The sequence below is a fragment of the Podarcis raffonei genome, chromosome 2 (genome assembly GCF_027172205.1).
Source record: "Podarcis raffonei isolate rPodRaf1 chromosome 2, rPodRaf1.pri, whole genome shotgun sequence".
Classification (NCBI taxonomy): Eukaryota; Metazoa; Chordata; class Lepidosauria; order Squamata; family Lacertidae; genus Podarcis; species Podarcis raffonei.
In genome coordinates, this window is record NC_070603.1 from 97567379 (window position 1) to 97580823 (window position 13445).

Consider the following 13445-nt stretch of genomic DNA (forward strand, 5'->3'; position numbering starts at 1 on the left):
ACCTCTTTTGCTTGGAATGTACAAGTAATCCTATGGCAATGGTTGAGCTAATTGGACTCTGAGAAGATGAAAATCAATTAGAAGAAGACTGGACAGCCCAGTGTTATTGTTTTTTCCTAGCTATCCGTGGAGGTAAACTACAACAGGAAATCCAGATAATACTCAGCAGGCTAATGTACACACATAACACTCCCAGGTACTGTAATTTTTCATGCTTTGGGGGCTGGTGATTTTCATTAGGAGAGATAAATGGCTGGGGATGGTAGTAAAGAAAATTTTGGTTACACTTTAGCTGAACTTCTCTTTATTGATATTTATTTGTGAGAAGCTTAATAGCTTGCTTTATTGCTGTTTAGAATCACATTAAGCAGGCAGAGGGGTACATCCTACCCAAGCACGGCATATCTGCGTGCTGTAATTTACTCGTAAGTATTATTAATACAACTCAACGTGAAATTGATAGGAGTGCCATCGAAGAACGCATGTAATATTAATAAAGCGCTGCGAAAAGGCATATTGGTTTAATGCAAGAGATGTTACAGCATACAGCATCTTTAGAAAAATAAGGGGAAATGTGCTTTATTTAACATGGCACAAACTTCTTAGTATATAAATATAGGGAATGGGAAAAACCCACCCAAAGCTAAATTCTTTTAAGGTTGCAGTCCTGTATGCACATACCTGAAAGTCAGTCCCATTGGAACTTACTTCTGAGTAGACATGCAGAAATAAGGTTGTGCTGTACAACTGCCATCCTAAACACAGTTGCTAGGGAGGAGACTATACTGAACTGAGTGGGACATACTTACTTCTGAGTAGACATGCTTAGGATTACACTGCACATTGCATGGATTGTCGTGGGATATAATTAAGTCTTTAGTCCTATACCTGCATACTGAAGAGCAAGCACTGCAGAGCTCAGTGGGACTTTTGAGTAGAGAAATCTCTGAGGCATAAAGTGTTTTAACTCTGCAGGGATTGCTTCCACCATGTTCAAACTTCAAACTTACTGATACTATCTTACTTCCGTAGATGTCAGAAGCAGAGACAGACAAAGCGAAAATTAGAACAACACCGAGCTTTGAAAATGACCAGCAAAATACTTCAACGTTGTTGAAAGAAGGTGAGTTGTACTGTTTATCACTGGAAATACTTCCTAATAACAGTAATACTCCACAACAGAGTCTAATTCAACAGTGGTTAACTCCTACCTCCACAGCAGTGGCAAGTGAATTTTGCTTATTCTGGGGCTTGGCCTAAAGTTTAGAGAGTCCTGTTTTTCAGTAATCAAATTTTTCATCCTGAGTAAAAAAATAAATAAGGAACGTTTCAGGTGCCCCATTGGAAGTGGGCCTAGTTTCTAGATATAGTGATATAAATCAGTCAAAATGAATTTTTGAAGCATCTGACATAAAGTAAGGATGCAGGAAAGAGAAATGCTATCTGCGAAATTATGCTTGGCAAAAGTTTATGGCTGGAATGCAAATAACGACGTTAAAAGATTTAATGGAAGATGGCTGCATGTCTTGGTGGCATTTGGTTTGCTGTTGCTCAGATTCATTTGAAAAATACATTAGAATTAGAAGGAGCAAAGGAGAAGAACATGTTTTGTCTCAAAAATACGCAATGTTTCGACATAGCTGCATGTTGTTCTCACATCTGCATGATAATGGAAACAACAGAGTTTTAAACTGTGGCTGCCAAAAGACTAACACATTTAGTCTGAGAGGATGACAGCGCTATCCTGGTTGTAAACTGCAGGCAGCAGCATTGAACGTTCATGGTGCACATAGTATGAAAACGTCTTTTGTCTATGAAAAGTAATGCCATGATGTATTTATTTATTTCCAGTATGCAGGGCCGGATTTAGCTTTGATGAGGCCCTAAGCTACTGAAGGTAGTGGGGTCCTTTATATAGCAGGTGGGGCCCATTACTTACATCATAGGAGCCTACACAATACAAAATACTGTTGCTGTATGTTGGCTTTATTTGTTTTTTATCTTATATTTTGGAAATGTACATCTAGGTTTTTTTCCCTTTGAAATTTTTCAAGAGAGTGGGGCCCTAAGCTATAGCTTGTTTAGCTTATATGTAAATCCGGCACTGCCAGAATGTATAGACTGCCTTTCACCGTAGACAAAGCCTAGTCTTCAAAATGCTACAGGTCTCTCTTGTTTTTGCTACAGTGGCATTAGCGCAATTACTCCTGTGCAATAGGTATACTAACTAAGAGAGCAACTCCCATTATCTTTGCTACTGGAGGGCGAATAGCATTTGGTGGAAGGGCCTGACCACCGGCAGGGGACTCCACCACTGTAGGGGCTTTCACTGTGCCAATGGGAAGTGCAGCACATGGGAATCTGCTGCTGATGGTGCTCCAAAACAGGTCAGTAAGGTTATAATATTGAACTAAGACCTGGGAGACCAGGGTTCAGATCTCCACTCAGCCATAAAGCTCACAAATTAACCTTTGGTCAGCCATTGTTTGCCAGCCTAACCTACCACACAGGTAGTTGTGGAGGTGTAGAACCATGTATGCCACCTTGAACTCCTCTGAACTGTTGGTCCCCCACCCTTGATGAATGTATTAGCATTGCAGATCAGAGTGGTCATCAGTAACACGTAGCTGTTTTCAGTTTGCTTAGTTTGTAACATGAAATGTGCAGTGTACCACCTCTGGGTACCAGAGTTTCTTACCTGGAAGGTTTTCCTGGATGCCTACAGAGGCTGATTTGGGCTTATTGGTCTTGAAACACATATGACTTGTTTTAGGAACATACTGAATAAGAGATTGGTCCATCCAGATCTTCAGGGTTTCAGATAGGGGATGTATCCAGGCCTACAAGGAGATGCTGGTGATTGGACCTGGGACTATCTGCATAAACGGCAGATGCTCCACCTCTAAGCTTTGGCTGTTCCCATAGTTCTGTGGTGTGATGGGAAAGGGAGATGTAGTTCTGGCTTCTCTATAGACAGCAAGCTACCAGTCATCAATGTGAAGGCAGGGATAGAACCAGACGATTTGGGGCACTGGGTGTGTTAGGAAGCAACTAGCAGAAAGATGAACAGGATTCCCCTCTCTGCTGCCCCAATGTTTTATTAATGGTTTTTATGTTTATTTATTTGTGCTCCACACCACTTAAAAATATTAGTTTTCAGGTCTCTCAGCAAAAAGAGTGAGTTGCATAGTAGAACCTGATCCTGTCTGCAAAAGCAAGAAAGCAGTATGTTCTTTTAGCATCCAGTTTTAAAGGAAAGTTATTTTTATTCCTGGTTTTGTATTGATTACTTGTGCCTTCTAAAAACAACAACCGTGAACCACACAGTGGAAGAAATATGCCATAAAGATATGGCGTAGTAGCTCTCTTTATATAGTGCCTTGCGCCCTCAGAGCTTCCAAAACATTTTGCAAAATAATACGTTATGTGCTGCGAGTGCCATCATTGTGTGCACTAGTAAGAGGTTGTGATCTTTATAATGTATCCATTAAGTGTTTATTGGCTATAAGGTCATAACCCGCTTCATTCGTGGAGGAAATGCTGAGCCGAAGACAGAGCCATGCACTTTTTGAGGAGGTTGTTTGATATTTGATTCCAGTAGCATCAGCCCCTGAAAGAAGAAGGAGAAGGAGAAGGAGCCACAAATGTAGGACACGATCCAGCCAAGGTTAAGCCCTTTGAATTCCCATCGGCACAAGCTGTTGTTGCTGGAAGAGCAGATTTTAAATGGGGGAAATTATAGAGACTAGGTGTTTTGCAGTCCGTCTCCTAACAAAGCACTGGCATGTGTTATTCCAGGAGCAAGCAAAGTGTTCCCTTCCAGATGTTGTAGGAATACAACTACCATAAACCCCAGCTACCACGACCAATGGCCAGGGATTATGGAGGTTGTAGTCCAACCACACATGGAAGGCACCCCTGTGCTATTTTAAAGGAGGGCATGCAGTAGAAAATTTAGGAGGACCAGCAGCGTTGGGATTTTTACATATGAACACCAGAAGCTATCTTATCATTGGCCCACCTAGCTCAATAAGACAATGACTCTTTCCCAGCCGTACGGGGAGATTCTGGGGATTGAACCTGTGACTTTCTACATGCGATGCAGATGCTCTGCCACTGGGCTATGACCCTTCCTGACAAAATGTGGTGACCTGTGGACACTGTTGGAGCTTTTTGGAAAGTATGTGTGTGCATGCAGCCAGTCATTCAGAGGAAAGAGCCAGGTCTTTCCCCCGTTTTAAACCAGCTTGCTTTCTTAGTTAACTGAAGTTTGGAGCAGAGATGTATTTTAGCAAAAGATTGCTAGTGGCAGAGTTACTTATTCACGGGGGCATCAGGTAAAATATTTAAACCACAAGTTGTGTAACCTTAGGTGACTCCTCTCCACTTTAAAGAGCAGGGCAAAATGTGACCGAAAAGTGATGATGCCAATCCCAGAGGGCTAAAATCTCTGGAAGATGCCTTGTCAGCTTCGGGCCTATGATCAAGTGAATTAATCAATGCAACCCTTCCTTTAAGTTGTAAAAAAGCAGATTTAAAGACTCCCTTCCAGTGGGCACAGAGTCTATCAAATGTAGCATACTTCCAGCTTGCTGCTATTAATTGCAGTTTTATAAGCTGAGTGGCTCTTGAACTCTGCAATGCAATCTCCTGGGAAGGGAAGGATTTCAAATGCACTCAGAGAAACAATGTTACAGTAACTAGGGAGGTGTAGGAAATGCTTCTGTTAGGACAGCACCAGCCAGACAGCTGTGCTGTCCAGCCTGATAACTTCCCAATACTGGCTGTCTATTTTAAATAATGTTTCATTGTTAAAACTCTTTTGACTCCATCTAACTCTCACTGACCCCTGCCCACCTAGCAGTTTGAAAGCACGTCAAAGTGCAAGTAGATAAATAGGTACTGCTCCGGCGGGAAGGTAAATGGCATTTCTGTGCACTGCTCTGGTTTGCCAGAAGCGGCTTAATCATGCTGGCCCAGTGGCGTAACGTGGGGGGTGCAGGGGGGCCCGGCCGCACCGGGCGCAACATCTGGGGTTAGGGCAAATCCACGGGTTAGGGGGCGCAAATCCACGGGTTAGGGGGCGCAAAATACTTGCCCCCTCAATTTGTTCTGGGCTTCTCCCCAACCACCTTGAGCAGATTGGTGGAGGGTGGGAGCGCATGGGCGTAAGGCAAGCAGAGACAAAGCAGAAGTTCTATTGCACAAATGGAAATCCCTACACTTGCTTTTTTGGTTATACTGCCCATAGATTCTTGTGTTTCCTTTTCCTTTCCATTTCCCAGGCTCTGCTAAATTTCTCTGCTTTGTGTGTGTGTGTTTTTTTAGAAATGCAAAAAGGCCACCGTAGTGCCTCCACCCTCCCCACTCCTGATCAGGTTCAGTGCTCCAGGGTACAGATGGGGATTTAGCTAGCCCACTTGCCATGGTCCCTGTGAAAATTTTCCAGACCCTGGGATCAGACTCCCCTCTTTGTGGCTAGGAACCAGTGGGAGGGGGGATTCCCCTTGGGGCCAGCCCTACTGGGAACACTTCTGCAAGGAGTGTGCATGGCCACTACCCCTCTGACCCAAAGACAACTCAAGTCTTCCCCGCTCCATAGGAACAAGCCTCTGCTACCAATGACTGGGCCCTTTTTAAATGATATGCATTACATAGTGATACACATCTCAGCTACTGAGATGGAGCTGTAGCTCCTATATAAGGCTCAGTCCTGAAAGGAACTGCTTCTGAAGCAACATCTGGGCTCTCTTCTCATGCCTGAGCCTTGCATGGAGCTGTCCAGTGTGCTTTTCTCTGGCCTTGCCTCATCTCAGCTTCCATCAAAACACCATCTAAGCTCCCATTTTCAAAAACATTTGGCCCTTTCCAAATCTTTAAACTTCCTTAGTAATCTTGCCATTTCCAGCAGAACAAGGAACCAGAGGAGGCCTGAAATAATTAATCTTCCCAGTAGAATATTTCTGCTACAACTGAGGATTTCACACAGGTTCCCTGATATTACCTGTTACAACTTTTTTAAAATGGTAGGCTTGGATAGTAAGATATGGGAGGAAGTTTGGAGAAGGAAATTTTCTCCTCCCGCCCACATTGTGAAAGATTCTTCACATGCATGGCAGTAGCGGTTAGGATGACGCTTAACTGACCTCCCAACACCAGCATTGCTGAGGCCTACTGGGAGGAGCCAGGGATGCGAGTGGTGCTGTGGTCTAAACCACTGAGCCTCTTGGGTTTGCCAATCAGAAGGTTGGTGGTTCGAATACCCGCAATGGGGTGAGCTCCCATTGCTCTGTCCCAGCTCCTGCTACCCTAGCAGTTTGAAAGCACACCAGTGCAAGGAGATAAATAGGTACCACTGTGGCGGGAAGGTAAAAGGCTTTTCAGTGTGCTCTGGTTTCTACCAAGGTGTTCCATTGTGCCAGAAGCAGTTTAGTCCTGCTGGCCACATGACTCGGGAAGCTGTCTGTGGACAAACGCCGGCTCCCTCGGCCTGAAAAGCGAGATGAGTGCTGCAACCCCATAGTTGCCTTTGACTGGACTTCACTGTCCAGGGGTTGTTTACCTTTTACCTTACTGGAAGGAAGATGGGGAGGTCAGAGTGGCGACAATGCCACTGACTGCTACTGTACTCCGACATAGCTGCACCCCATTCCACATCGTTCAGGAGACACTTTTAGGAGGCTTGTGGGGCAGGGAAGGAGATTAAAAACATCTCTCTGTACACTTATCAAGCTGTAGTACTTAGAAGATGATACACTGCAACTAAGTGAAGGATCAACCAACATTTACAGACACAGTATTTTCAGAATTGGCAGAGATGAGGCTTAAAAGTTGGGTTTTTTTCTTTTCAGGATGGGAAATTGGGATGAAATAGACCACACACCACTATGGGAGCAATGTGTGATTCAAAGCTGCTGATGCTACTATTGTTGTTGTTGTTATTTTGTCACTTTTGACGTGGAAGCATCCCAAAGCTACTTGTGATCTAAGAAGAGAAACAGCAAGTAAACAAATATAGGGACAAAAGTAAAAGAAGAACCTGAAATTGACACACACACACAGAGAGAGAGAGAGAGAGAGAGAGAGAGAGAGAGAGAGAGAGAGAGGGGAGATCTAACCAATTCCACTAGAAAGACAAGGGAAGTAGTAGTTGGGTGTTTTGGGCTTCTCTGGCCAATTTTTTTTCTTAAAGGCCTCATGGCTGACAATGCATCTTTGTACTAATTACTAGCACAAATTAGACTTCACTTCAGCTTTGCTGGAAAATCCCTGCAAGCAGTTTGAATAGGAAGGGGAACACTTTCTTTCGACGTTGATGGAATGGCTCAGGTGCCAAGTTTCTTCTGCTAGATTCCAGAGATTACTTAGTGGAGACAGGAACACAATTTAGCAGTGTTGCCGCATCTATAATTAAGAGGTAAATTTGTAGCCTGGCTTCTTATATTATTTAATCATGAATTACTCTCTAGACTATAAATAATAAAGATGATATTAATCTCTTACCATTAAAATAAACCAGTCTGAAATAAAACTCCTGTGTGTTTGTGTTGTGTGAGAGTGAACTTTTGCATCAGACTCCGACTCTGACTCAGTCCAAATCTAACCAAACACAGGTGAGGTTGCACCATCATGCCCACCACATGGTGGTGGTAAAGCCTCTCCTCCTCCAAGAGGGGAGGTGTTGTGGGCGGGATGCGATTTCTGTGTCACACAGGGGGCGTTACGCCCCCTGCCCCACTCACCTGGCTGGTGCACCACGCCCACAGGTAAGCGCCCAACCGGGTGGCTTGGAGGGGGTGTGGTTTGCAGTTTAACTTACTGCTGCACCAGCCATTCCACCTCATTTTCCGCCTTCTCGTCGCAAGTCACCCACCCTCCACTCCCTTAGAGCTTAGGGCTTAGTTTTTCTCTTGACCTTGCTATGGACCTTAGGTTGGTCGCCCAGGTTGCCCAGGGGGCCTGGTAGGAATTTTTCCAATTAGCATTAGGCCTTTTGGTTTTTTCGCCTACCTCGTAGCAATCGCCACAACTTTCTTGGTATTGGCGGTTAGGTTAGGCATTGGAATGTGTTGATCGTGTGTTGAAGGGCTAGGTGTGGCCATCGCCTACCCCTTCAAATTTGGGTATTCCGTTAAAGGAATCCGGCGGTCGTGGATCCTGTCCGATGCCTGTGTGGTGGGGGGCCATGGCACGACCCTCGGTGACATCAGGGGAGAGCTTATAGTTGTATTAGCATCAACAGGCTTCTGTTGAATAAACCCCCTTTGGGCTCACCCCTCTCCGAGTGGGTGGAGTCAATCTGTCGTGGTCCAATGCCTAAGCCAATTCTCCCTTGCTGTAATCAATAAAGTTGTGGCCTTTTATTGCCCATTAACCTTATACTCTGTGTTTGTGTGTCTTCATTCCACAAAGCGGGGATCGGGTCCTCAAACCACAAATAAAACTTACTTCTCTGGCACTGTTGCACCTGCAAGTAGCCATCCAGCAGAGCTTTTTTCAGTGGTACATGGCCTTTTGTCATCTAGCTAAAAGAGCACTGTTCTGACACCCTGTGAGGCCTATTGTAACAACTTTGTGAGGCATAAAACCACTCAGATTCAGACAGAGCTGGATGCCACAGTTAGAGCTAGCCATATGGCTGAATGGGTGAGTCCAGGGAGGGACTGAATGGAGAAGAGGGAGCTACCATCTGTCTTGAATGAGGCAGTGGTGTGTTGTCTCCTTAAGATGACTTCCCAGGATATTAACAACTTCTTCTTCTCCTCCTCCTCCTCCTCCTCCTCCTCCTCCTCCTCCTCCTTCTTCTTCCCCTCCTCCTCCTCCTTCCATATAACCTGTCCACCTCACTGGGTTACCCCAGCCACTCTGGGTGACTTCTAATAAAATATAAAGGGATAAAACAAAAATCAAACCACACTGAAATGTGGCTGCTTGTAAGGGAATGCAGCTGATAAATGTTCCCTGCCACTGCACTGCAGAGAACCATAGCTGTACTTTTGCTGGCCTGTGCCCAAAGTTGGGGGACAGCCTATCGAGTACAGTACAGTTCACTGTTGTTGTGCAAAGCCCGCCTGTGCTTATAATTTGGCAGCAACTGAAGTCCTGGCTTGACTTATGCACTACTTTCCATATGTTCCTGCCTGGGCGTTGTAATACGCTTTATACCGGAGAAAATTACATTCACAAAATAGGTGCAGCAGTAGAACCCAGGAGTGTGCACTTTCTCACAGGCTGCTAGGAGCCATGACCCAGAGGGGACCTCTGGTAGGGCTGTGATGCACTAGTTTTTAACCATCATATCTTAAAGTACAACCATGTAAAAATAAATAAAGTTGAAAACTAAGCAGTGGTTTTCCAGTATGACGCAGCAGCATTACTTGAATTAGGCCAATTTACCACTTATGATAGCAGTAATGGGACTAAAAGCCAATAAAAGTGGTCTGTTCGTTCAGAGATTGGCTTTTATGGCTTACTCCAAATATTATCAAGCGAATCAAAAGCTGTCATCATAGTGTCTAAAAAGCCTTCATACCTTGTAAGCAAACAGTGTGACTTTGACAAATAATCATTAATATGCCTGCGTGACGCCAAAGCCAAGAAGAAGGAATAAAGGGAAAACCTGATATTTCACTTTACGTAAGTCATTAAAATAATTTTAACTAGATTTCAAATGAAACAGTTTTATGCGTAAAATGACTTAATTTGTACCTTTCCGTCCCATTGTATATAATACTCAGACAGTGGAAAATGTCTGGGTCCCAGAGCAACAAAATGGGTACTTCGATATCCCTTATAGTATCGCTGCCAATTCTGGAAAACGCAGCAGGCACTACTGACAGAGCCCTTTCACAGTGACAATGCAGCATAAACAATATTAATGCATGAAGTTTTGTACCTTGCAGATAGTGGCTGTGACAGGGAGAATTGCAGGCACACCCCTTCCTCTTTGCTGGTTAGGGACAGCAATGTCTTCCCCCAATACCCTTCCTCTGCTTATTTTCCCAAGTACCTACATTCTTCATTCTTCCTTCCCTATTAGGGATGGAAAGATGTGTCCATTTTCATTCCTTCACTTCCTCCTCCCCTTCACACACACTTCATCCCTTCCCTTCTCAAGTTTTGGGGGCTTCACCAGTCAGCTTCGTTTTGTTTTGAGGGGGACTGCTGTGGAATTTTGGAATCTTAGGAAGTCTCTAATCTGCCCCCAAATGTCCTGTTAATGGTACAATTTGACTCGGAAATGTGAGCACCTTCGCCACTTCCCTCCAATTAGCCTTAAATATATATATATATATTTGCATTTTAAAAACCAAGCAATTATCCTTGTAATTCAGGATATGCAGAGAGCCGGTGCGCTCTTCTAAAATACGGCCCCTTCTCTTTCCATTGTTCCACTGCGCATTACTTTCCTCAGATTTCTCCATCAGCTGAAGTTTTGACACTAATGTAATACTTGAAAATATTTTCCATTTTTCATATTGATATTTTTGACCCGTGCACTCTGCATTTATTAATGGCAAGTTCCCTTCCTCAAGACATTGTGATAATGGACTGAGAGATATATGCTTGTTATCCTTAAAAGAACTGCCAACTTTAATGGATGAGAAAAATCTGAATATGAGGGGTTTGGAGTTTGGCAACACAACCTTTTTCATAGTTTCATTGCCCCCCCCTCCCCAGTTTCCCAAATCGTTTTGTTGACGCCAAATTCAAACATTGCTATAGGGAGGGAAGGAGAACTTTCAGCTCCAGGTGTTGCAAGACTCCAGTTCCTATCATCCCTGAGCTGGCTGTGAGCTGGACCTGGCAGCCATTTAAATTTCCCACAATGCCATGGACTGGCACTATGTCAGGGGCATAGTTTAGAAATGTAAATGGCTGAGACAAACACCAGATACTGGATTGGCTTCAAGGCAAATCCCAGCACTGGTAGAACTGGCTGGGGTTTGGGGGCCTGGCAGTTGCCAGAGGCTGGTATTGAGAGTGGGCTCCATAGCTGTGCGAGCTCAGAATGGGATAATACCATCTTTGGTTCCCTGAGCTCATTGGAAGGAGGGAGACCTACAGATGTATGAAAAACATTGTCCTAAATAAGCTAATTTTAAGTACATGCACATGTTCCTATATATGTTTGCTGTCTCCTCTTTTAGCTGCTTATTCATATTATAATTTGCTAGAATACAAGAAGCTTTACAAATAAATAATTGCAGCAAGTGATTAAGGAAGCAGTTTGAACCAGGTCCCCACCAATGCCATGTACACATGTTCTCTCCTTCCTTTCTCTCCAACAAATAGATGTTTTAAGTAGTTTTAATAGTATCCCTTTAATATTGCCATCAAAATTCACCAGAGTTCAAGAGCAGAGCAAATTTACATCTGTTTAAATAATGGACTTGACACTGATATTACATCACAGCTATTTTAAATATAATCATTCTTCATAACACCACCTTCCATGTCACTGCTCGCAAAGAAAGGGCTTGATCCTGCTTCCATCAAAGTCAACAGCAAATCCCCCCCATTCGCTTCATCAAGAAAGGGATTGAGCACTAAATGTGAGATGCAAAACTGGCCTTGCGTTGACTCTTTGGGCTTGACATTGTTCACTGATGCACTCAGCGATGTTAATTCCCTCCACTTCAAGAATTACTGGATGGATTTCTATGCTTTGTATTATTTAGCCATTGAATCAAATGATCACTATGGTCTTTCTTCCGTCTGTAAAAACATGCGAAGCCACATATATTATTGAGATTCTCTGGGGAGGAAAGGCTAATCAAGTGCAGAGCTTTGTGTTTGCTGGACTTGGGGTGGATTATTCTGGTGCCGTTCCGATGCCCTGTTTCCTGGACTGCCTCTCGCTTCAGACTTGGCAGCGACAGAAATAAAGGCATGACACCAAGTCTATGGAGCAGCAGCAGCAGCAGAGGCAGCTGCAAACATGTGGGGTGGGAGCCATAGAAGAGTGGTGCAAAACTCTATTCACACAGTGAAGCTTTCCTCTTTCCTCCCTCCTGAGTACCTGTAGCTGAGCTGAGGGGCAAGGGAGACTCTAGTCTAGGGGAATGGGGAAATCAGAATGATTTAACAGGGCTGCCTTGCACAAGCACAAGTGCTTGCTTGTACATGCAAGGCATCTTTGAGACCAAGCCAGTGGCAGCAGGAACAGGGTTTTCCAGAAGCACAGATGCTTCTTCTGCCCACTCCTGGCTTTTTGCTGCTCTCCTTCTCCCGGCTGTTCTGAAGTCTTCAGCGGGGTTCTTATCAACACACAGGAAGCAGAAACTTGAGAATCCTGTTTTACTCACCATTCCCAGGTTGCCCCTTTTCTTATATCGACTGTGCAAGATAGATGTAGAGCTTGTTGCTATGAATCACACGGAGAGTTCACATAGGCTGTGATTCAGAGAAGTCAGTTGTGTGCAAGAGAACTGTGCTTGTTGAGTGAGGGGGATGTAGGAGTGAAAATACAGACATTTCTACATGCGTACATGATTTCCTTTGTTTCTTCAGATGCACTGAATCTTAGAATTGTAGAATTGGAAGAGACCCTGAGGATCATCTAGTCAAACCCTTTACAATGCAGGGATCTCATGTAAATGACTTTTGAATTGCAAGCAAGAGTAAGAATTGAAGGGCCACCACTCAGTGGCTAAACATCTGAAGAAGGACCAGCATTCCAGCAGGTAGGGGCTCTGTCTGGAAACCCGGAGAGTTCCTACCAGTTTGTGTAGACAATACCAAGCCAGAAGGACCAAGAGCCTGACTCAGTATAAAGCTTCTCCTTATGTTTCTTGTGTCTCAACTTGATTATACTGAGGGGGGAGGAAATCATGCCAGAGGCTAATTCAGATTTCTAAGAAGGGGTGGCGATACCTGACTGTTAAGCAGCATGTCTTAAAATGTGCACCCTAGTCTCTCACACTTTGCTCTTTTTAATATGGAAAAAAAAATTCAGTAGCTGGCACTGATGAGCTGAGATTACCAATTTTGCACATGATGTTTTAGAATTTATTTCCATTCCTCCATCAGAAACACCTGGTCTTGTGCTTATTTAGGAAACCATTTAGCTTGGATGGTGGAGGGGGCACATGTCTCAAGTGCTCAAATGGAATGGAATGGTGGTTATCGGAATGAAGGACCTTGCTCTCTGTGCTGGGCTGGTGATTTTGTTGCACCTGTGGTTTGTTCTTTTTGCCATTATTTGGAAAAGTCATCAAGCAGGCACCACCAGTCCCTGTTTATGACTTTGGCTCCATGCAAACTAATCCAGTTATAGGACCCCAAAATGTTGTTTTTCTCAGTCTGGAATCATTCTCCACTGGATACTTTCAGTCCAGGTTGGTTCTAGATTTTGCTGTCCACATGGATAGGTGTGGTTAATACACATTTGAAAACCCTTCCCTGATTAAGTAATCCACACCTTTTTCTCCCTGCACATGTTG

At 44.0% G+C, this 13445-nt stretch overlaps 1 protein-coding gene across 1 annotated transcript in view; it reads left to right on the forward strand.

The window, feature by feature from the left end:
- The first annotated feature begins 1032 nt into the window (after positions 1 to 1032).
- The window catches only part of MDFIC2 (MyoD family inhibitor domain containing 2), a 41523-nt gene continuing 29110 nt past the window's right edge, over positions 1033 to 13445 (forward strand). The window contains exon 1 of the mRNA XM_053378740.1: positions 1033 to 1123. Within this exon, the coding sequence (XP_053234715.1) occupies positions 1033 to 1123 (91 nt within the window). The remainder of the gene's footprint in view (positions 1124 to 13445) is intronic.